The sequence below is a fragment of the Sminthopsis crassicaudata genome, chromosome 1 (assembly GCF_048593235.1).
Source record: "Sminthopsis crassicaudata isolate SCR6 chromosome 1, ASM4859323v1, whole genome shotgun sequence".
Taxonomy (NCBI): Eukaryota; Metazoa; Chordata; class Mammalia; order Dasyuromorphia; family Dasyuridae; genus Sminthopsis; species Sminthopsis crassicaudata.
This window is the reverse complement of record NC_133617.1, coordinates 223,456,568-223,482,384: the sequence shown is the minus strand read 5'-3', so window position 1 is coordinate 223,482,384 and position 25,817 is coordinate 223,456,568. Positions and strand designations below refer to the sequence as shown.

General features: G+C 35.0%; 1 protein-coding gene across 6 annotated transcripts in view; it reads left to right on the top strand.

Moving 5' to 3' along the window:
- PTPRM (protein tyrosine phosphatase receptor type M) overlaps nucleotides 1–25,817 on the top strand; it is a 938,548-nt gene that overhangs the window by 874,489 nt on the left and 38,242 nt on the right. For all 6 annotated transcript variants that reach the window (XM_074275249.1, XM_074275231.1, XM_074275235.1 and 3 more), the window contains one exon: nucleotides 22,560–22,676. In XM_074275249.1, coding sequence (XP_074131350.1) covers nucleotides 22,560–22,676 — 117 coding nt within the window. The remainder of the gene's footprint in view (nucleotides 1–22,559; nucleotides 22,677–25,817) is intronic.

Here is a 25,817-nt window from a genome sequence, read left to right as displayed (position 1 = left end):
ATTGGGGTTAAGTTACTTGCCCAGTGTCACACAGGCAGGAAGTGTTAAGTGTTTGAGAGATTGGATTTGAACTCAGGTTCTCCTGACTTCAGGGCTGGTGCTCTACCCATTGTACCACCTCGATGCCCCCCCATTCTCTCTCTTTCCACTGAGGTCTCTAAAAGCTAAACTGGGTCATTTATGTCAGGATGTGACCTTACTGCTCTTCAGAAACCGTTTTAAATAATTCCTAAGGAATCAAAGTACTTGGTCCTGACATGTCAAGGAAAAAAATTTACCATCCATTTCCACAAAGATGACTGGGATTAAGCATAATAAATGTATTAAGCAGAAATTTTTGCCATCTGAAAGGTATAAACAAATATAACATTAAATTTCACTAATAGGTTAAGTTCACATTAAGTTAATATATTCACCTATGTGATTTTTTTAAAAAAATTGACTAGTTTGCTATAAAGCAGCAGTGAGGTGCCTCAGTGGATGAGGTGCTGGGCCTGGGATCATATCCAGTCTTAAAACTTATTAGCTGTGTGTCCCTGGACACATCACTTACCTTTATTTGCCTTAATAAAGAATAGCAAATCATTCCAATATCCCTGCCAAGAAAACTTCATAGATTATCCACGGGGTCACAAGGAATTGGACATAACTTAACAACTGAATAATTGAACAACTGAATAAGAACGTTTGTTGCAGTAACTATTGAGAATACTTTCTTCTTGGTATCAATGATTATCATGTGTTAATTTTGTTATAAATAAAGCTAGATAATAAAACTAAATTGCATTGGCAAATTTTACTGTTAACCTCTTCCTTTATCACATAGTAGGACTAGAAAGGATCTTAGAGCTTATCATGTCCTGTCCCTTCGTTTTGCAAATGAAGAAACTGAGGCACAGAGCAATTAAATGACTTACTCCATATCATATAGTAATAGAAGCCAAGCTGAAGTTCAAATCCAAGCCTAATCCAGGACTCTTAACACTATATTATACTGCCTGTCATATGAAATTAACTCATATGTGTTCAGTACATATACATAGATTTTAAGAATTTTATTTCTGATCAGATGAACATCAAATTTTATATTAAATTAACTACTTATAGGAGCTTACTATTTAAAAGAATTCTGAAGTATCCCTTTATAAAGGTAGGAGAAATAGTATAACATAATGGAAAAAAAGACTGGGTTCAAAGTCAGAGGAAATGAGTTCATTCTTGGTTTTTCTCCCTTTTCTTTCATGTCTTTGAACAAGTTACTCTTTTTATGTCTGTTTCTTCATCTGTTCAAAGAAAAAGTTGAACTAGAATCAAGAGTTCATTACCTGGAACTTGTGAACTGTGAACTTGGTTTTTAAAAAATATTTTTATGGCTGTATTTTATTGTAATTCATTTCCATGGTAATTCTATATCCCTAATTTTATACATTTAAAAGTATTATTTTGGAAAAAGGTCCATCCATAGGCTGCCAAAGGGATCTGTGTCCCACAAAAACCTAAGATCCCATTACTGAATGATCTCCATTTCTCTTTCAGTTTTAAGTGATTTTGTACTAATATTTCTTCATTGGAAAAACCATTAGATTTTTGCTTTTTGAGTTGTTGTACACTGCGGCACATTGGTAATTGCTGCTGAATGGACTGTCAGTTTAGCCTTGATACACTAGATACCACACTTCATCACTGAAAGCACAAGCTATATTCCATTTTTATGATAAAAAATACTTTTGCTCAAATAAAAGACAAGTATAATACTTAGCTGAAATGTCAAAGAAGACTTGTGAAATAAACACAAAGATAACCCAAAATTAACTGCCTATTTTTTATACATGTCATTTTGCAGGGTGCCAAGTTCATGGTGAGCAATTTGACCTACAAACAGAAAAATCTCCACTGTGTGTTCTTTCCATTGGACCCTTGGATATTGTCCCACTGGTGGCTCTTTCTTGATTTTTATGGTGTAAACTACTTTTTATTTCAAATAACCATGGAAACTCCAGATATGCAGTGAGAAGCATCTGTGGGGAAAAGAAAAAAAAAACAAAAAAAAAACTTCTGGTCTACAAATACATTTAAATCCATGAGCTTAAAATAACTCAATAATTTCAAATCTAGTGAACCATTAAGAAGTCAGCCTTTCCAAATGTCTCACCAATTTCTAGGGCTCTGGGAACATGGCTAGGTTTAGAGACTACTCAAGCCTTGTTCCCAGTGGTATCTCAGATTGTGCTTACCCAGAGATCCAGATGCTTTAATTAATAATGAGTTTCAGGCACATGCCCTTGAAAATTCAGATGCTTTTTAAGAGTTTTGACAAGAGGTCATGTCACCTGAGGGCAAAAACAAATTTTACCTCCCTATTCCTATTGTTAGGTTTACCAATTTGTTTAGAGATGACTCATGGGTTCTGTATGTTTAAAAACAATCCCCAAAATTAAAAACAGCAAAAACAAAAAAGAAAATTAACAATATTTTAGTTTTAAAGGGCAGGAGCTACCTTCTCGTCTATGGCACAATGTGTGTCCTTCATGAATTAGACATGAGGGACGTGGTGTTTTTGTTTACACAGGCTTTCCGGATATTCATTAAATCTGTTCTAGCAACTTGTTCTTTTTTCCCTCCTCTCCCTCTCTCTCTCTCCCTTGCCCTGAAGCACTAGGCATTAGGAGGCTTTAATTGCAGGTGGAGGAGCCACAGTGAGACCTTCCCTGATGCTGGCACCTGGTGCAGAATGACACAGTCCTAGCATTCCCCTCCTGCAGGGTTCCCCAGTACATCTGCCAGTATCTGTCATTATCTAAAGCTTTCTTGTCAAAACCACGCATCCCCTTTAAGCCCACATTCCAGTAAGGGACCCTTGTCAGTTTCCCTGGCACCTGCAGACTACAGCACACCTGGCATTTAAATGGCACCGGAATGTGTTGTGATTGTTTTCCCTCTTTAATGAACTCACCGGAGGGACATTTAGCTTTTATCCTGTAGCCTGTTACCCAGCCACTCACATTTGTGCTGTTTGGGAGGAGAGTCAGAAATTCTGTTGTGTTGTTATACTAATCCATCTGCCAGAAGTCTTATAACCAAATCTGCAGGACTCCCAAAGGAGGCGTTTGCACTGGTAATTTAAGCTAATGATTTCTAAACATATTTAGTCAGTTTTATGAAGACCTCATTAGAATGTGACTGTTTATTAAAAATCCAAATGAGGTCTCACAGTCATTTAGGAAAATTATTGTTGAATTGCTCTGAACAGTTCCTATAACAGGTGATGAAATGTTTTGAAGCTAGTAGAAGTAGGGTCCAGGGACAGAAGGGAAGAGATACTTTGTCTCCCTCAAAATAGAGGGATTTAAAATATACTTTTAAGAATGCTATCCTAGTCCCAATGGGATTAGACTAAGACTGTGATTATTTTCAGGATGTTGTCATAAAGAGGGTAACAAAAGGAAAAAAGGAAAACTTTTAAATGATAAGCAGCAGATATAAATTTCCAGAATCAGTTCTTCAAAACACAGGTGGAAAGGAAGATTAAGGCTCTAAATGCTTCTGAAATAATACCATGGTCAACTTTTTTTTTTCTTTTCTCAAATAAGCTAGGAATGTTGAGAGAAGTAGCAAAGAGGCAGTGTTACTCATTTTCATGTTTATGAGCTGGAAATTGTGATAAATTACACATTTGTATAATGCTTAATACAACAATGTCTTGGGGAAATGGTCTAATACATGGTGCAGTACTATTAACAGCTGACAAATTAACATCTCCCTGTAAATTATCAGGTGCTGCAGTTAAGGCATCAGTGTTGTATTTGAAAGGGGAAGGTAAATTATTTTTGCAGCAATTAGCAGAAAGTTTCCTCCTTTGAACAATCATTGCTGTCTTTCTCTAGACTTTTCACAAATCAGATTTTTAATATTGATGTTCTGTGACCTGAGCTAATTACCACATACAACCTCCTATCAATGACTCATACCAATTAGGGACAATGCATTTTCATAATAACACATCCTTCACAACTTGATAGGATTCGTTTGTCATTTTGTACTGTGCTGTTTGATACGAATGGCTAAATTGCGAAAATATAAATTATGTTGGTTCGGTATCCCTTGGAAGTCATTTACATCCAAGAATACCAAGTTCTCATAAGGCAGCATTGCCAATTATTTCTAGCAATAACAACATTGTTGGAGACGCAAATCCTGGCATTAACATAAAATTATAGGAAAATTGGAAGTGACCACTGTTAAAGTAATTTCGTAACAATTCCCTCTCAGTTTTCACCTCTGAAGTGTTGTATGATGTGTGTATGATACCCAAATCATGGTTGAGTATCCAGAAAACCATGTCCTCCTTGGCAAATAGGGTTATGTTACTCTCTGGGGTTCACTCCAAACTTTCCAGAATTCTTCCACCAAGTCAAGCAGCCTCCTCAGTCTGGCTTTTTCACACTAGGAGTACATTCCATCCATTTGACCCATTCCTATGATTGTCTGGTTCTTCCCAGAACCTTTTATTTTCAAAATTTGAAAATTTTTTTGAATTTTTTTGTATTTGTATTTTGAAAACTATGCAAAGATAGTTTTCAACAAACCTTGCAAAATTTGTCCCCAATTTTTCTCCCTCCCTTCTCTCCATCTTTCCCCTATAGAGCAAGTAATCCAATATATATGTTAAATATGTGCGGTTCTTCTATACATATTCCCACATTTATCAGACTGCACAAGAAAAGTCAGATCAGCAAACACCAAAAAAATGAAAATATTCTGCTGTGATCCACATTCAATCCCCACAGCTCTCTCTCTGGATGCAAATCTCCATCACAAATCTATTGGAATTGGCCTGAATCATCTCATGGTTGAAAAAAGCCACATCCATTAGAATTGATCATCCCACAGTTTTGTTGTTGCTGTGTACAATGTTCTCTTAGTTCTGCTCACTTCACTTCACAGTTCATGTAGGTCTCTCCAGGCCTCTCTGAGCATCCTGCTGATCCTTTTTTATGGAACAATAATATTCCATAACATTCATATACCCTAACTTATGCAGCCATTCCCCAGTTGATGGGCATCCACTCAGTTTCCAGCAGAACCACTGTTTTCAAGAAAGCACCCAAGCCAGCTTTGCTTTCATTCCAGAGAATCAATCTTGATACTGCAGTTTCTCTAATATGCCCTTACAACTACCTGATCTCACCAGCCCCATTTCAGCTTATTTTATGTGGCTTTTTTTTTACCCTCTCCATTAGAATATAAGCTTTCTGATATAGGGAGTATCTTTCCTTTTACTTGTATATGTATTCCCAATGCTTAGTACAGTGTCAGGAAAATAGTAACTATTTAATAATTGGTTCTTGATGTGATTTTGAGAGAGATGTAAAAGATTCAGTACTCCAAAGAGCAACAAAGAATTCTTTTACAATCTTTATCAAGGCAGACAGACATTCTAACAAAGGCATTTTTTCCTGATTGACTCAATAAGGGATATAAGGGAAAGACCAATTTATTTCCATAAGTATGACCACACATTATTGGTAGCATACTTGAGGCTATAATAATACTTTAGATTATACTTCTGGGGGCAGCTATGGTTTATGACTTGTGCTCTTGAGCTGTCTACCAACTTTGGTGATGAACTCACTTTCCTTATCTATGAAGTAGCCAAGGCCACTTTAAATTGTCGATTCTTTATAAAGGATATCACATTTCTTGGTTTGTTCTTTTGTCTTTTTAAGAGATCCATTGCATTCACTTTGAATAATATATTGTTGAAGTTTTAAAACTTGAGCACTTTCAGGTCATTGAGTCCAATGCCTTTCACACAGATAAAGAAAACAAGGTTGAGGTGATCAATTGAATGATCAGTCAACAAAAATCTTTAAAAATAGAGTTGATTAGGCTTCATGTTGACCACGTTATTGTGAGCATCAGATAATAGGCATCAGAATCTAAAGGACTTTAGAATAGATGTAATATCAAACTAATTAATATGAGAATGTTTGTAAAGCACCTAGTATATTACTTAGCAAGTAGACTCTATTATTTATTATATTATTTTTATTTTTAAGTATATTTTATTATTTTATGTTATATATTATATAAGTGATCATTGACTTTTCTTCCTAAGGTCACACAGTTGTTAAGTAGCACAGCCCAACTTCAAATTAAGTCATCTAGCTCCAAATCCAGTGCTCTTTCAGCAATATAACACTGAAGATAAAGGCCTTTTATATATATGTGTGTGTGAGTGCGTGTGTGCGTGTGTGTGTGTGTGTGTGTGTGTATAAGTATATAAGTATACCTATTATTGTCACAAGAATATACCAAGAATCTGTGATTTCCCTCAGGTAGACTTAAACTATTGTAGTTTGTCCTTCTTTCTTGAAGCTGACCATGATAATCAGGAAGGTGATGCTGTGACTTGCAAATGAATTGGTTTTAAGTGAGGGAGAACTGGACTCTCACCAGCCTCAGTCTTTTCTCTGGAGTCACATGAGTTGTGGCAAGATTATAGATCAGGATGACAAGAAATGGCCCCAAAAGCAGCAGAAGGCCTTGGTCTTTTACAGTTAAAGTCTTTCTTGGGTCTCAGATTGACTGAGGCAATGCTCATTCAGGGATTAATGCTAGATTTAAACTAACCTAGTAGTAGACAAATCCCGGAGGCACTTGTTAAATGACTTTTTCTAAACCACACAGCTAGTCATCTTCAGGGATGTCATCTGAACCCAGACTTTCCTGATTTTAAATCCTAGTTCTCTGTCCATACCATTCTACCTCTTGTGATAAACATAGGGTATTTGTCTTCACTTTTTTTTTGAAGTTTGACTCTTAAGTTGTCACAAGAATGAATTTTCAGTAGGGGTTTATGGGATCAGTCATATCTTCTCAGGCCCACCTACTCTTTTTCTGGATAGGATCTTCTCTATTTTAGATATTACTCTATTCCCTTTTGTTGCATCTTTCTTCCTTTTGTGTGATATTAATATAGAATTTTTGAGAGGATATTGACAGGAGCTTCCTTCAGGGTGCGTACAACCGATGTGAAAGGTGGGATACACTATTGACCTCCATCTCTATATTTTTGGATTTTGTACCTCCTTTATAATTCCATTGATTGACTGAAAATAAGTCACACAGAAGACTTGAATATAATTACAAAGAAAACTACAGTAAACACAAACTACCATTATACAAACACACAAGATAAATTAAACTACAGATTTTCTGTTTTCTTTAATTCTGGAGAGGTAGAACCTCGGAGGTACATTTTCCCTTTCTTTTTTTTCCTCCCCTTTCTTCCTTTCCCTCTCCCTCCCTTACCCACCCATCTTATTTCCTCTTTCCTCCCTCCTCCACCTTCTCCTTTCTTCCTCTTCCCTTCTCCCTTTCCCTTCTCCCATGTCTACTTAACCTAGATGATTCATTTTTTTAGCATTTATTTCAATATAGTTTGACTTAAACCAGAAGTCCCTTTCTATGAAAAAAGGGATGCCTTTTGGTTCTAATCGATATGAATTGTAAATTAGGATTTCTGAAACAATTCTGCACAGGCTATGTATAAGTTATCCTGGATTTTAAAATGAGCCATCTCTGATATTGTCATAGGAGCAGAATATTACAGGATCAAAGCAAATTTGAAGGTCTGAATAAAAAGTGTCTTTCTCAGAATACACTCTCCTGGGCTGCCCAGCTTCTCTGCTCAGTGTGCAGATCAGCTCTTTAGCATTCTCCTATCGAACCTGGAGGCTGAGTGTGCCTCTGTGTCTCTCTTCATGGCCACCACTTCAAGCTTGTCACTTGCCTGCAGCGAAACACTCTTGCTGCTTTTTAAACAATGAAACTGGCCCAGGCAAGCCCCTCATTATCATCCATTTCTGTGCCTGATACATTATTCACTGCATTCTCTCATCTGAACTGGGACTCCCCAGTTGGCTCTCCTTGCTTTCTTTAGCTTAAACTTGTACCCTGTGCAATGAATGATCTTTGGGATACATGGAGTTGGTCACCTGCTTTGGGGTTCATAAGGCTTTAGGGAGAGGGAAGGATGGACCAAAATGTGTGGCAGATGGACAAGTGTATCTTGGGATGAATGCATTATAAACTAAGAGCTTTTATCACACCCCCAATCACATTTTTACCTGCTCATGCAGTGTACATCTGTAGTTTGTTGGCTGGTAATTGCTTGCAGTATGCGATGGTCTCAAAGCTACAATAATCCTCTATTTCTCTTCTGCCCATATGAACATTTGAAAATATTTTTCTCCACTTCTTAAGTGGTAGGTGTGGGCTGTCCTGTAATAATTACTGCATGGAAACACTCATTAGCTATTCCCCTTGTTGCGAGCCAACTTTATTCTCTTCCATTTCTAACCTGCTACCCTCAATTCTCCGTTGTCCTCTACCCTACAGGCTGAGGTTAGACAGCTGTGAACAGATGGACATAGATCAAGGGTTCTTAACCTGGGGTCCAGGAACTTATTTTTTATATTTTGATAACTGCATTTCAATAGTTGGTTTCACTAGACTGCCAGTGGAATCCATGACATTAAAAAGGTTAAGAGCCCCTGGCAGAGTTTCTTAGCGAGATTCAGAAAGAAAATGGCCAAACTAGTAAAAATAAACCACTCAATAGTTTTACAGCTTTTTTTATAACTCCTCCCAGCAAAGAAACAAGAAACCTAGTATTGTGGTGCCTTCATTAAAGGAGAAATTACAGTAATATTTTAATAATAAATGTCAGCAGTTGAAGGAACTCTAGTCAAGAGATCTATCTATCTCTGCCACTGATTTCATCTTCAGTTACAACAGAATCATGGAATGTTGAGACTACAAGGATTGACTTTAAATATCAAACCTACCTCGCTACCTCATTTTTACAGATGAGGAAATTGAGGCTCAAACAAATGAGATGACTTGTACCCAATAGACATTTAACCTTATTTTCTTAGATTATTTAATTGGCTTCTTTAGTATTTTTACTTTTCCCAGTTACATTTAAAACATTTTTTACGTTTGTTTTTAAAACTTTGAGTTCCAGACTCCTCCCTTATTCCCACTTTCAGCCCTCATTAACTTTCTTAACTTTTATGTTCCTTTTGAAGACACTACCATAATGCAACAATTGTTATTGTGCCTTACATTCACTCCCTTTTTTCCTCCTCGTCAATACCAACCTAGTGAAAAGTGCTGGATTTGGAAGTTGAGGGTTGTGTTTGAATCCTCATTCAGCTATTTACTTTTGTAAGCTTAAATAAGTTATTTTCCTCTCTGCATCTTCCTTTCTTCCTCTATAATGTGAGAGACGATTGGATTCTCACCTCTACATCTCTTCCAGTTTTACATTTCGAGAACCTATCATTAATATAGGCTTTCATCACTACTTTCCTGTATGAGAGTAATTGCCTACTGCCTGACCTCTTGGGGCTTTTTCTTTATCCAGCTCTCTTCAGACTTTTTTATCTTTTCTTCTCTATCCTTCATTCTCCCACCAAAATATATTTCATGATGCCCAAAAATCTTTCACAGTGATTTCACATTGCCCACTGAATAAAACAAGAGCCCCTTGTAGTCAGACATTCAAGGACAGCTACAATCTTGCTCCAACTTTTATTTCTATTTTTATGTCATGGTTGTACCTCTTCATTCTGTGCATAGCCATAGAATTTACAATATTATTTACAATAATAATTGTAAAAATGTTAGTGATAACTAGCATTTGTATGGTACCTACTATGTGCTAAGAGCTTTATAAATATTATCTCACTTTATCCTCACAACAACCCTAGGAGGCAGATGCTGTTATTATACCCATTGTACAGTTGAGGAAACTGAGGCAGAAATCAAATGACTTGCCTAAAGTCACAAAGCTTCTGTGATTAATCTTGAATGCAGGTCTTCCTCATTCTACGCTCAGGACTCTACCAAAAGATTTGCCCTCCCATTCCTCTGAACATTTACTATCTCTCCCTATCTGGAACAGATGCTTCTCTCTCTCTACTTACTGATTCTAATTACTTGACGGACCCATCACTTACTCCAATCCCTAGTAGGAGCTCAAGAAATGATTGTTGTCTGACTGACTGATCCCTTCAAATTCACGTCACTTTCTCTTATATATGTATGTCACAAACACACATGTATATATACAAATAAATAAATATATTCAATAAATATATATATATATGTGTGTTTTTTCATCATTAGATTGTAAGCTCCTTGAGAGTAGTTTTTTTTTTCTATCCTCAGCATTTAGTTCAGTGCGTGGCACAGAGTAGGTGTTTAATAAAGTCTTATTGATTAATTGATCAATCGTATGAAGCCTGCAGTAGATATGGTGCAGCTCCTTGAATACTTCTTGCCATCCTGTTTGATTAGAGATTTGAACATGGAAACAATAATTTCTGTTCTCAGAGAGCTTAAAAGCTAGCAGAGGGATGATGATAATGATGATGATAGCTACCGTGTATAGAATATCTTGAGTAACATTAGCAAAGCCCTTATAGGACCAAATGAGATAATATATGCAAAGGGTTTTGTAATCCTTTAAGTGCTATATAAATGAAAATTATCACTATTATTACTATAATGATAATAATTATTACCCCACTACTAATTTTAATATTCCTTAAAGTCAGAGATCATTGTTTTTCAACTTTTTTTATTTTTCATAGTAACAGTTGTTAATTAAATATGTAGTAGACCCTATGCTGAACAGTGGGAATACAAAAGGAATCAGACAATCCCTGTCTTCAAGGATTTTGTAATCTAATAGGGGAAACAACATGCAAACAAATATATACAAACAAGATATATACAAGATGAACAGGGAATAACTAACAGAGGAAAGACACAATCTGGTCAAGACAGTCTGGACTTGAGGTGGGAGAAAAGCTGATTTTCTTACTTTGAGGGATTTGCACAGGGCTTTTAATAATTCCGGCTCCTCTCTGAATCGTGGTTCTTAACAATATTCTTTCACATAATGCTTTGAATCATGACATGCTACATTCTCTGGAGAATTAAAGTTAAATGATAAGAAAAAGAAGTTTGCCTTCTATGGTCCAATCAAACATGATGTTTCCTATACTTGATGTTCTCCACAGAGAATTGTTCATCTGCTTCCATTCATCTGCTTCCACACATTGCAGTGGCTGCAAAATGGCATTCTAAAGTATGCAAAACATCACAGTAATGAATATGAAGGAAAAATGACATAAAATTACATTTGGAGATCTACGATCAGTTAAAAAAAAAAGTTTGCCATTGGCATCCACGCAGTGCCAAGAGATTTCTTCTCTCCCCATGGAGGATTTATGAGAAGACATGATGATAAGTGTATAGGATGAGCAGAACTGAATGGGCTGTAATTTTCATCATTGGAGAACATAATCGCTCCTCTAGCCTCCATACCCTAGTAAATGAAGAAGCCCCAGGAAAGTTAAAACCAATCACCTGGTCTGAATAAAATCTGCAGTAATAACCCATAGTCCCTTCTTTTTCACCTAAGGGATTTAAATATCAACTAGCCACAAGTTTCCCAAAGTTTTCCATCCCTTGACTAACATAGATCAGCACTAGGCTTTTGGGGACAGATGCATGGTCCTTCCATGATTATCCTGCCATATTAAAAAACAAAATAAAAAATACTGCCAGACTTTATTCATTTGGGAAAAGGTGCCTCATTCCCTCTGCATCCCAGTAGTGCACCTAATTCCATTCAGGATCTCAGCTATCCAACTTGTGTACATCCTAACTACCCCTTCATTTTCTGAGTATCTCCAGTAAAGCTGGCTTACATTTATTGTTTTTATGTGCTTTGGATTTCCTTGTATTGCACTTGAATATTCTAAATCTTAATTAAAACAGATAGGATTAACCCTCATTGACCCTTTCTAGCTTCTACATTCTATTAGATATTATTGAAGGTAAGGCATTTTGCTCTCAAGGAATCACAAAAAACCAAAAGTCACCTAGAAAAAGATTCTGGCTCTGAATTTATTCTGTGAAATTGACTATCCTATGATATATGGAACAGCAGACCAAAAGAGGGGCAAAGACTTAGCTCTTAAGAAACTGGACCAGATTCCTGGCAGTTAGAAGATAGAATAGCTCAACACACTTACATGCAACGAGTTCCAACCTTAACATCAGTCTTTGACTTATCAAGGGCACATCTAGGTAAATAAGCTGTGGGAACCAGGTTTTTGAGCTTAGAAAGTGTCAGGATAAAGGAATCTTGGTCAGAGAAAACATATCTTAAAACTGAGAAAGTGAGGGGGCAGCTAGGTGGCACAGTGGATAGAGCACTAGTCCTGAATTCAGGAGGACCAGAGTTCGAATCTCAGACACTTAACACTTCCTAGCTGTGTGACCCTGGGCAAGTCACTTAACCCCAGCCTCAAAAAAAAAAAAAAAAAAAAAACAAAACTGAGAAAGTGGTGTTAGAATAGGCGTGGGGGGAAGCTCAATGTGGAGAGCTGACTGCAAAGAAGACCAAAATAAGTGATTTAAAAAGTTGACTACAGCGGAAATTCATTGGATGATTTTCCAAGAGTTAATAGGAACTATAGAAGAGTTATGACAGACAGTTGGGACCAGTCCTTCCTGCTGGGAAGGAATATAAGAACTAAGGAAAAAATGAAGACTCCCTATCCTGAGAGTCTTTATCTTTACTTCTGTAAATTCTTGGCTTTCTAATCTGACACAAATAGAAACCTCCTGTATGGATAACCCTTTGTTTTTTGAGATAAAAGATAATATAGATGATCTCTCTCCCAGAGAGACATTTTTTTCCTTCTGATTTTTGTGGCTGAGAGAACAGATCTGGCAGTGGATTGTCAGGAATGCTCTGTTCCTTTCTTTTTCTTTTTCTGGCAGCTTAGTGTAATAGGAAGCTAGGTTGAAGTCCCAGCCCCTGCTACTTAGTAAGTGATGACTTTGGGTAAACTACTTATCTTCTCTGAGGCTCTGAGATAATAATATTTTACCTCGCCACTTCATAGGGTTATTGTGAAGATGAATTGGTGTCAGAATCAAAAAGACCAAGTTTCAGGTTCTACCTCTGACACATATGGGCCTTATGACCTGGAACATATTTTTAATATGTCACAATTTCCTTCTCTGAAAATAGCACCTATCTCTCAAGGTTGTTATAAGGATCAAATTAAAAAATAATTATAAAGAACTTAAGCATAGGGTGGTAGCTAGGTGGCGCAGTGGATAGAGCACCAGCCCTGAAGTCAGGAGGACCCGAGTTCAAATCTAATCTCAGACACTTAACACTTCCTAGCTGTGTGACCCTGGGCAAGCCACTTAACTCCAATTGCCTCAGCAAAAAAGGAAAACTATCTTTGCATGTATTAAAAAAAAAAAAAAAAAGAACTTAAGCACAGTGCCTGGAATATAATAAGTAGTATATAAAGTTACTGTTGTTGTTATTATTATTGGCTATTACTTAATTCTCCAGTACTCTAGGAATTTTCTAAAAAACAGTAAATTACAGTGAAAATGTCTTATCTACATTGATAGAAAAAGTTCGTCCCTTATGAAATAATAGACAGCTCAAAAATAGCAATTTCAAGTACTTTGAAAACTAGAAAGCACTATATAAATTGTGAGTTGACATTATTAATAAACTCTCCTTTGGGGGTTATTTATTTGGTAGATAGAGGAAAACTGGACAAAATCAATAAAAATGCTCATATTACTATAATTTCTCAAGTTTTTTAAAAGTATCTCTTTTTAGTCACTCTATATGCAACCCCATGTAGAAGAGTACTGTCATTATCTTTATTTCATGGGTGAAGAAGCTGAGACCCAGAAGACTTATATGTTTTTTGGCTGAGGTAACAGAAAGAAAGCCAGGCCCAACTCAACCCCACTATATATTGTTACTTAGCCTGAAAAATCATTTACTTCCTGACCAAGTGATTCCAAAAAGACTATCTAAAAAAGGAGTAAAACATCAGTAATCAAAGTTAGATCTCATGGGCTCCCTATTCTAGATTAAGGTTCTAGGACACATGAAATATACAAAATGAAAAGAGATTTGGGTTTCATACAGCCTAATTGTTTCCTATTTTCTGAAGCTCCATATTTCTAGGTCATTCAACTTGGGTTTTATTTTCCAAGGTAGATTCTAGAATTCAAAGGTTCTACAAACGTGTGTGTGTGTGTGTGTGTGTGTGTGTGTGTTTATATATATATATATATATATATATATATATATATTCATCTAGGACAATTTAGAGTGTAAACTACCAGAATGCTTTGGTAGATACCTATGAATGTATATCTAAATATTGCCAACAGTCAAACTAGAAACTATCTTTGAGTTATGCCCAAAGATAATCTAAAGGTAGACAAATGAGGGCAGTTGTCCCTATCTCTGGGGTGGAGGAACAGAATAACTGAAGGAGCCACCACTTTTTTATTTCCAATGCCCACAAAAATGTCACGAGATAATTATTTTAATAAGTTTGCAGTCATTTTTGTAATCTAGATTTCCACTAGGTAACCCCCCCACCTAAAGAACTGTTCCATATAACAATATTTTTTTTGAAAAAAGAAAACTGAAAAAACAGAAAAACTGATCAACATATTGAAAAATAAATCTGACATTATATGCAATTTTCTATACCTCTGAACTCCCAACTCCTGCAAAGGAATAACGTAAGGTGTCTTTCCATCTTTCTTCTTTGAAAAGTAGTTTATTGTTTATATTTTCTCAGCTTTCAATTTGTCATTCTTTCCATTTACATTATTATCATTGAATATATTGTTTTCTTGGTTTTACTTTATATCAATTCTTCTCTTTCTGTGTTTTCATCACATCCACTTTTTTTTACAGCAAAATAATATTCTATTACATTTATGTACCACAATTTATTTATCTTTTTCCCCATTTGATAAAGATCTATTTCGGTACAATGTAAAATACTACTGTAAATATTTTGCTGTATGTAAAACTTTTATTTTTTTCAGTTATTTACTTGGGATATATAAAATAGGAAAAAATTAAGAACATTTCATACATTTTATTTGAATAATTCCATTTTCTAGAACTGATGCACAAATTCATAGCTCTACCAACAATGTATCAATGTGCCTGTCTTTCCACAAGCTGTCCATTGTTGAGTTCCAGTAGTCTTTGGTTACCTCTCCCAATTTGGAACATTCTTTTATGAGGTTGTTAATAGTTTGCAATTCCTTTGAAAACTGTTTATGTTTTATATAAACTTTTTTGTTTATATAATATATAAATATATATAATATATATATATATATAATATATAAATATATAAACTGTTTATGTTTATATAAACTTAGATATTGGATTTATGATTTCTCAACTGGGGATAGCTTTTGTTCTTGTACATGTCTCTGGTAGTTGAGTCATTCAGTTATGTCCAGCTCTCCAGGACACATCAGAGGTTTTCTTGACAAAGACATTCATTCTCCTGTGGAATAAGGCAGCAAGTTAGGATTAAGTGACCTGCCCAGGATCACATAGCTATTGAGAGTCTAAGGCCCCCATGACTCTTACTAATTTTTTTTGACTGTCTTGATATTCCTATTATGGATCTTTTATTTCTCCAAATGAATTGTTACTATATATGCTCTTCAAAATATCCCTTTTGTTTTTTTTTATTTGTATTGCATTTAATACATTAATTAACTTTAATAGTACTGATATCTTTATTTTATTGCTCTATCCCAGCCAGGAGCACTGAATATTAATGTAAACTTCTTGAGGGCAGGAACTGTCTTATTGCCTCTTTTTTCTCTTCACTTCATATTTATTTATTTATTTATTTTAATTTATTAATTAACATTTATCGAATTGAGTTGAATATTCCTATAGCTTTTAAGGATCATTTTATTGTTGAATACAAACTAAGATTGAGTGTTCTTTGGCAGTGGTTTTTCTTATGCATATAATGCTTACTTTTGGCTTTAAATACTTTTAATCATTTTTTTTAAAAGATTCTTCTGTATTCATATTGGTTATCCTCAGCCTCTATTTCTTCTAACTTTTGAATATTTTCTTAGACTATATATGTTTCCCTTCTTTATAATTCTCTGCTACTCTTCCCTTACAATGGTTTCCTTAAAGTTTATTTTATTAGGATTTCACATGCATAAAAACAGTGGAGATATAGTAGGAGAGATTGTAGCTTATGATTTACTTCAGACTCAATACCCTTTTAGAGATGCCTCTGAGATTAGCTCCAGAGTCTCTGAACTACAGATTCTCTAGACTCTTTCTGAAGTCATTCATTCCACAGATATTTCTCAGGCACCTACTGTATACTGTGCTGGACACTCTGAAAGACATACACACACAAAAATATGGTCCCTGTCATCAAGGAAGTTACAAGCCAGAAGTATTATAATTACAAATAATTATAATACAAGATTGAATGCAAGTGCTCTGAGGGAAGTAGTTTGATAATACTCTGAAAGTTTAGAGAAGAAAGAGATTGCTTCCAACTAGTTGGATCTAGGAGACTTCTGTGGAATGTCTCAGAAGAATAAGAAGAGGAACTGGGGTTGGAATGTTGGAATTCTTCAGGCTTGGTCACTCTAATAAGCATTTTCCTTAACTTAAACTCTCTTTTTTTCCCCTTTAATTAAAAAGGAAGGTCATGTGATCAGAGGTGGTCAAATAATACTTTGGTGTTCATCAGTTGGAAAAGACTTGCCAAAATTTTTATTGTGTGTCATTAAATCTACAGCTATGAGTTATTCATCTTTGGTTTTCATTCTATAATGATTAATTTCTTACACTGTTATATTTCTTGTACTATACTTTTTTAGTGCAATGGAAAAAGTACTGAATTTAAATTTGGTGGATCTGGCTTCCATCTCTCATACGTAATATTTGGGTGATCTTTGGCAAAACATTTAACTTTTCTGGGTTTTGGTTTCCTTATCTATAAAATGAGGAGGACCAAATGCCTTGTGAGGCTTTTTTGCTTTAATTGATTTTCTAATGAAACGCAAAAGACATTCATAAACACAAAAGACATTCATAAAACATTTTTGTTATGTCATCCTGGAAAAGATAGAAATTGGTATATGTCTTGAAAAATAAACTGAATTTCAATAGATTTTGGTAGCAGATAGAATATGCCAAACAATAGAAATGATACTTCTCTAGTCTGTCAGTATGTCATGAAATAGTCCTATTTTATTCAGCTGAGTAACATAAATTCTCAGTAAAGCCTATTTTTTTAAGCTTTGATGATCTGAATTTTGAAGTATCACCTTGTTGCTATAGACCCAACTGCCCCATTACAATGTCCTTCATTTCTCCTATAGTTGCATTTTAGATGGAGTCTATTGGACAAAATCATCAACATCCATATGAATATTAGTATCTCATTCAATGTAGCATCACTCTGGAAGAATTGATTTTTTTAAAATAATGTTGCCATTGCTTCAAATATATTTGGAACTTTTTTTTGGAATTAACTTCAGAATATGTACCATTTTTAAAATAAAAACTCTTAATTGATGGTAGATTTATATTTTGGAAATAGCCAATATTATTTGGAGTCAGTTTTAGTGTATAAAGTTGAAACCAAATAGTCTTGAATAAGTGGATTTGTTGGAAATCTGGCGAGAAACTCTTCTTGGCAGGAGCCCAGCGCTAACTATCTGTACTTTCTGATCAAATTCAGTAGTACAGTTTTATGTCAAAAACAAAGCATGATTGGAGAGCAACAAGGCTCATTTCTTGTGTGGCTCTTTAAAAAATCATCATCAACAACAAGCATTTATTAAAAACCTACTATTTGCAAGAGCCTATTATTTCAAAGAAGTCTCGGACTTATAAATACTTAGGAATTAGTAGGAACTGTGGAAGAGTGACAATAATGCAGAATGATTGTTTTCTATCTAGTACCGTATATCCATTAGCAAAGTAAATATCATACAAAGTAGGAAAGGGAATGAAGGCTCAGAATCCATGCTAGTGGGAAAAAATGATTCTGTCCTTCAGAAGGCATAATACTAAAGGAGAGAAAGGACAAGTTATATAAGGTTTATAGTGCCTTTTTCTTTCAGCCAAACCATAAAGGCAGCAGAAAGTTCTTGGCTGGGAAAGGGGTAGTAGGTAAATTTAGACAGCTACTTTTAAAGAATTCCCAGAAGTGTTTCTTGAAGGTGATCCCCAGACCAGATAGAACTAGAGCCTTCTGTGTCCTTGAGTTTAAATGAGGAGTACTTTAGACTTGTGATATAATTCTGCAAGAAAATAGAGTTTGAATACAGAATGTAGCATTGAATAAGGCTGTCTTGGAAGCCTGATTGGAAACTGTTGTTGGCTAGAGCCCCAGAGTACCAGTGCTTTATGTAGTGTTTTTGCTCCCTGCCATTCAGTATCTCCATCAAAGCCATACTCAGCAGGCCCTGTTGATGATTATAAATAAAACTGAGATCAACATCTGCATGCTTTTGTCTCCTAATAGATGAATCCATTGAAAATCTGCTAATAATGCTGATGCTATTATCTTCTTCCTTCCATTCTCTCCTTTCAAGGTTATGTTTATTGCCAAACACTATAATGCCTCCTTTGGCCACAACCTTCAATCATTTCAGCTGTTCATTTCCTCATGAAATAAATCCATCACTTCACCAGTTTTTGTACTAGACAGAACTTTAAAAAGCAAAACAAAACAAAACAAAACAAAACAAAACAAAAAAACAAAACAAAACAAACAAACAAAAAAAAATTGCACTTTCTACCTATCCATTTGTAAGAATAGGGATTCTGTAAACATCCAAAAGAATTCTAATGCTCATACTCCCAGTTAGGGAAAAGAGGGAAAAGATCCTGTGATGCTATAACATTTTGTTTGCTTTTCTTCTTGGTCCAAATAACTATGTGAATGAGAGGTTTTGATTTGGATAAACTTGTCCCTACATTGAAATACTTTCCTTTAAGCAGAATCAATTTGAGGGAATGGAGGTAAAGTGAAGAAAAGGCTGTATAAATAGAATAAAGAAAACACTGAACTAAAAATTGGGAGAGCTGGACTCTAGTGCTATCTCTGTCACTGAGTATATCACTTCTGGTGTTCCCTGGGATCATAGAATTATAAATTTGGAGCTGGAAGGGACCATAGAGGCCATCTACAAACCCAACTTTTCATTTTAGGTGAGAAAACAGGTCCATAAAAATTAAGTGATTAGCTATCAATCAAACTGCTATAAATTTATAAGGCAGGATTTGAACTCAAGCTTTCAACACTCCAAATCTAGTGACCTTTCTTCTCTATTTATTGCCTCTCTTAGACAATGTCTGCATCTGTGAAATGAAGGAGATTGACTGAATGGTTTCAATTTTTTCTTTTCTGAAATTCTGTCATCCACTGTTCCCCCCCAACTTATGTTTGTTTGTTTGTTTTTTTTAACAGTTCTCCTTTGCCTAAGGGTCTGCCTTCCATAACAATACTTTCCCCTCAGTCTTTTTTTTTTTGAACGCTTCTCTTCTACAGAAGTTATAAACTAATATGATAAAAAATAGGCATATTTTCTTTTCCTGATGACATTTTAAAATTCCCTACACAGACCATTTTCATTCAGTTTAACTTATTTCCTTTTGAAAGAAATTTTATTGATATCTTATATTTCCTAAATTTTTCATCATATCATCATATTTTGCTCATTTATTTTTCTCTGCTTTTTTGTAAAAAAGTTTTTTTTAAAAAGTTCTTTTACTATCAGGGATGACTTTGAGAGAGGATGACCCAATATAGTCCTTCCCTTTAAAATGTTTACATAAAATCTTCCCACACTAATTCACACTATTAATTAATACTACTTTTACCAACTAATTAAATACTTGTATCATTTAACATTGATTTTTATATATGTTCCTCTCAGCTCTTCCAAGATTTTTGAGTACTGTTGCAGTCAGAGTCCATGTCTTTGGTTTCTCATTACTAACAACAGTGCTAGTAATGTTACTAACAGATGTTTAGTAATCTATTGGATTCATTGATAGGTTGACTCATTTAAACAGCATAAAGGGGGAAATGCATTATAACAATTAGATGTTCCTATTCACTGGTTCCAACATGTTTTTCTGGAATCAGAGTCTGTATATCTTTTTATGATTAATGAGATATACATAAAAGCCACCACCTTTCATGGATGCAATATAGTTTAGAACATGACTAGAAGTAACAGTTTGATTTGGCAAAATCGCAGAACAAAAGAGAGAAATGAAGTTCTCTCCTCAGTTACGCCATTACTTTCCCTTAGGAATTAATTCCAAATAAAAAAAATCCCATCTTTTACCAAAAAGCCTTTCCTAAACCCTCTTAATTCTAGATTTCATTTCTTAGTTATTTACTACGTATGCATTCTATCACTTATTTGTACTTAGAGCATTTGTTTGCTTGTTATATCTGAGCTTCCTATCCCTGAGCTAGGTCTTTAACCTTTTTGTAACCCAAGGGGTTAACACATTTCCTACTACTTAGTAGGTGCTAATAAATGTTTATTCATTGACTAAGGAGCAAGCCCATATTTTTGTTGCCCAGAAAGGTTCAACTTCAAAGGAAGAAAAAAAAATCCCTAGATATGAATTTATTCTTCTTATATTCAGTCATTCTTTAATGTATAAAAATGGGAAAGCTATATGTATAATTTATCTTTTAAGAAAAAAAATAATCATTTGACACAGATTGAACAAATTGAAAAGATGATGAAAAGGAACAGCTTTTTAAAAATGCCTATTAAAGGGCTAAAAACAGAACAAAATCCTTGCAGGTTATTTTGGGAAATGGACAGTCCAGCATTTTTCTGCCTGTCCAGGCAAATGCCTCTAAACTAGAGAGGATGGCAGACTTTCTGGAAACACATTCTGTAAAGAAGGAGCTAAAATGCCTATAGTTCCTTAATTATAGTCTAATCTAAGATACCCAGACAGCACAAAGTCAGAAATGTGTGTTTCCCTTCTGAGCCAAGCAGTGCAGAAAAATCTCGGTTTCCTCTTATTTTTTTTTGGTTGCTGTTCACTTGGTTAAACTGATTGCCTTTGAGAATGGCAGGCACCTGTCTGAAAGAAGCCAAGCTAATGTTAGTAACACTTGGTGATCAGTAGCTGTGCCTCACAGAGCTGGGAACTGCAGCTGCTTCCTGTTTCCTACGTGCTTTGGGCATATTTGTGTGGATCAGATTCCACAGAAGGAGGGCATAGAGTAACAAGTAGAAAAGGAAAGTTAATGGGGTGTACCAGTATGCCCGGGTCTGCTCTCAGGTAGCTGTGCTGCTCCTGGGGTGCAGGTGGCAATATAAGCAGGCAGGAAAATGTTCTATATTAGACAAACTGGGTGAAGCAGAAGTGTTTGGGAGGATTAGTACAAATGAAAAAAGAGTTCATACAAAGTACCTGGCTTCAGAATGCCAAAAAGAGCAGCTACCTAGATGAAAAGTTAGCCTTCATTGTGTAGCTGAGGCTTTCTAATTCTGTGACAGCAGTTTGAGGTAATTTTTCCAAGTAGAATTTATTTTTAAAGCTGTGGGTTTGGCTTTGTTTATTTATTCATTTATTTATTTAGGCTTGTTTTGGTTTTAAAAGATATGAGCAAATGCATCCAGAGTCAGATGCTTCTTTTGGGAAAGAACTCAGCAGGAATCATAAAATATGTGATAGAATAGTTTTGAGTTTTAATTTTCTTGTGGTTTGTTTAATGATTCCTGAATTTTCTGCATGACATATTTATCAAAATGAAAAGCATATGATTTTAAAGAATATTATCTTATGTGTATGGATATATGCATACATATATAATATGTATATATGTACACATATATGTGTGTGTATTTGTGTGTTTCTTTTTTCTGCTACTTACCTTGCCCAGACTTAGTCATTAAAACGTGAAATTATGGCTACTTAATAAAGGAAAGAATCTAGTCCAATGCCACAAAATCATCATCATTCAAAAATAGTTTAGAATACATGATCTGAACACTTAGATATGATATTTGTATCAATTCAGATGGCCTCACCAACATGCATAGTTTACTACTAGGATGTATTCAGAAGCTGTAGATATCTGTCACTTGGGGTGTGTGTGCTAATGTGTGTGTGTACATGGAATCCAGGACATATAGATGCACACACACACACATGCGCGTGGACACACACACACACACACACTATGCGCGTGGACACACATTTATAAACCCAAAAATTTATAAATAACTTATTTAGTCTGACCTAGTGAGGGGGCTACTCTCTCACAAAGAAAGAACAAAAAAAATGGATATTGTAATTTGGCTGTATTTGACATAACTCACTTCTCTTAAATGTAGGTGATTTATCTGATCCTTGCTCCATCTGTAATTCAGATAACTAGTTTTTAAGGAAGAGGAAAAAATCACAGGTGATGGAAACAAATGGGCTATGTCCTAGAGAATGTGATTCAGCTATGTGTATGTGATGGAAATTTATCCTATAAGTCCTAGGGCTTGTTTAGAGACTCAACCAAAAAAAAAATTATACGACATCCACAAAGAGTCCCCTTAATTTTCTTTGTATTTTCCAACAGGTCAAATGCTGCAAATACTGGCCAGATGACACGGAGATATATAAAGACATTAAAGTTACCCTAATAGAAACAGAACTTCTGGCAGAATATGTAATTCGAACATTTGCTGTGGAAAAGGTAAGTGTTCATTGTCTTTGTGAAGCTGTGATATTGTAAATATCAATTTTTTGCTGCAACAAATTTATTAATTTTTGATTCATCTGGGATAACGAAAATGTGATCTTACTAGAAGGCAAGATGCTAACTACAGGCCTTTTTCTAGATCCCTTTCTACTCTTGTAATCCTTGGCAAACTCAATCTTATTTCTTTTCATAAGACAATCCAATTTATAGAACATTGAATTTGTAGTCAAGAGAGGGTTCAAATTCTGGTTTGCCTGCAACCCAAATTATTTCATTTATCAGCCTCAGTTTTTTCATTTATAAAATAGAAATGATGATACTTATGAAATAATTGTGAGAAAAAAAATGTTTTATTAACCCTAAAATGCTATAAAAATGTCAATTATTCTCATAGAATTCCACCTTTTTTCAGCCAACCCAAAAGGTAGATTTCATTTATTTTCCTAGCTATATATCTTATATTCTATTTCCCATCCATTTGTTTTTCATCTAGTTGCTGTTGTTTTTCCCCTTGAGAAATATGTTGGTGCATTTTCCTCATTTTCTTTGCCCATCATCTTTAAATATATAACAGAAAAGCACATGCAAGTGTTTTTGGTAAGGGATTCATACAAGCTCAGAAGCAGGTCTCATTCTATCTGGCATGCTTCTGTTGCCTTGATTATTTTCAGGCCCAGGTGCCAGCATTAACTATACTAGCTGTGGAATAGATGATAGTATTCTGTTATATGTGGGATACTCTTAGATAAGCCAACATTTTTTAACTGTTACACCTCATTGTCAAATGACAATGTTGCAACTTTTGCTTTGGTCTTTGACCTCAGGTGAGGAGCCTACTTAACTTTCTCCAAGATACTCTAGACTTCAGGATGTTCATCTGTTTTTACAAATGAGGAATATTAGGTTTACTGAAATTCAATGAATGTCTAAGGACTTTTTTTTTTTGCTGGACTCCTTACAACAGTTGCAGATCCATATTTATTACAGATTCACAAAGCTGAGAGGGATGTTTATTTTCATACATTATTCCTACATATTATTTAGATTTTTTCATAATCTTTTTTTAAATAAGTAGACAGGTTATTTGGAGACTTTAAAGAATATGGAGTTCAAGTTGTCTCAGTACTTCAAGTTCCAAAGTTCATACTTTGATGTTAGCTTTTCTACTTCTTAGCTAGGATTGGAGAAAACATATGGAGGATTTTTCTATGGCTCTTGGCAAGAGCATTCATGAATAGCTGCATTAAAACAGATAGGGATAAAAGACCCTAGATATTTTATTTAAGAAAAAAAAAAAAACTTTCATCCAAGAACCATCACTTAAACACTGGGTTCTTTGAACAATAGTGAGCTTTCTAATAAGCTGAGAATGCTGCTAGAGGGTTTGTTTGTTTCTTTTCTCTTTTTCCCTTTTTTAACCTCTTATTGTCTTCTTCAGTCACAGCTGCACAGAAATGTTTCTGAACTACCCAGCTATTTCAGTCATTTTCAATGCTCTTATAAAACCAAGTAAAGATACGGTAGAAGGAGGGGAGGGTTGTTTAAAAAAAAAAAGTATTTGAGGAAATCAAAATAATATGTTAGTGGTTTTCTAAAGAAGAAGGCTGCTCTTGAACAATCAAAATCTTTATAGAAAACAAATCATTAGCACTATGTGCAACCGTTTGCTTATTTTATGTCTTATTTCTCATTAGAAGAGAAAAGAAAGAAATACTTTTTTGTTGAAATTTCTGTAATTGTGGTTCTGTTTCAGGAAGATAGTATATCAGGGACACTCAAGGTGAAACTCTGAGTTTGTTTTTTATTCTATGAAAGAAGTAAAATTGTTGCAATTTACAGCATATGGAAGCCATATTTTCTGTCTACCCATTAGCTTGAAGGTTTCCATCTTCTAATGGAAGCAAAGATACCAAGCTAGAGAAAATTTAAAAGCTATATGATGACTTCTATCTCAAGAAGAAAGCATATACAGCGTATCCCAAGTCTAGCGCCGTTTTAAAATGATTATTTTAATAAAGACATCATTGGTTCTTTAAAAAAAAAAAAAAAAGTGATATTGTTTGATTTGGATTTTGTTTTAGGATGTCCCAGAAGTATCAGTGCAGTTTTAACCTATAAAACTTTTTAAGCTTAAAATTCCACTAAGACTTTTGGTACATCAGACCTCTTATGCTGTCAGTTGACTCTGTACCCTATCTCCCTCTGACATAAAGAACACTGAGTAGTCCCACTGAAGCCCATCTGCTTAGGAAATAGTAGCCTGATCTTACTGTTCCTAAAAGAGCAAGGCTTTTCACTGGCCATCTGTTCTACACAGAGTGGAAGAGCCCAGTGGCCATCTTTTTATTGTTATTGTTATCTTCCAGTCAATAATATTCTGAGAATGGTTCCATAGGTTTCACTAGACTCCCAAAGACATCCATGACACAAAAAAATGGTTTTGAATCCTTGGGGTAAAGAATACTAACAGTATTTATATTCCAAAACCAGTTTTTAAGTTTCGCACTTAGCAACAATAATGAAGTAAAATAGAAAGTTATCAGATAGCAGGATTTTTCTTCCCACTTCCATCATTATAGCTTTGCCTTGCTTCCTTCTCCAGTGGCTAAATTATCTATGGTCTCTGGGTTTCTGACCACAGAGGCCAGTTTCTCTTTCCTGAGGTTTCTGCTCTGCCAACATGGTATTGTACCAGTTTGGGAGGGGGGCAATTACTACTCCCACAAAAAGCCTTGAGTGGTGGCCAAGGGAAAAAGTAGTATTTTTATAGTCTATCTCCCAAAACTCTTCCCTTCTTCACTTTTCCACTTAACTACTTGAACAGATTTGCAGAACTTAGGTAGACTGGCCCTTACCAAGAAATATAGACTCTATAATGGATTTACACTCAAACAGTTTCAATTAGGTAAAACTTCATAACTTACCCACTACAGTGTTACCTACATACCTTATTGAGACATTGGTGTATGGCTTCAGCCTCTTAAAAACTCTTTTTAGCAAATGCCTCTTAAAAACTTTTTTTTAAAAACCAATATTTTCACTGAGAATCAAGACATTCATCTTCAGTGAATCATAATAACATACTCATAGCAAATGTCTCAAACTAAAATCTATTCTTTTCTATCCAATCTTCCA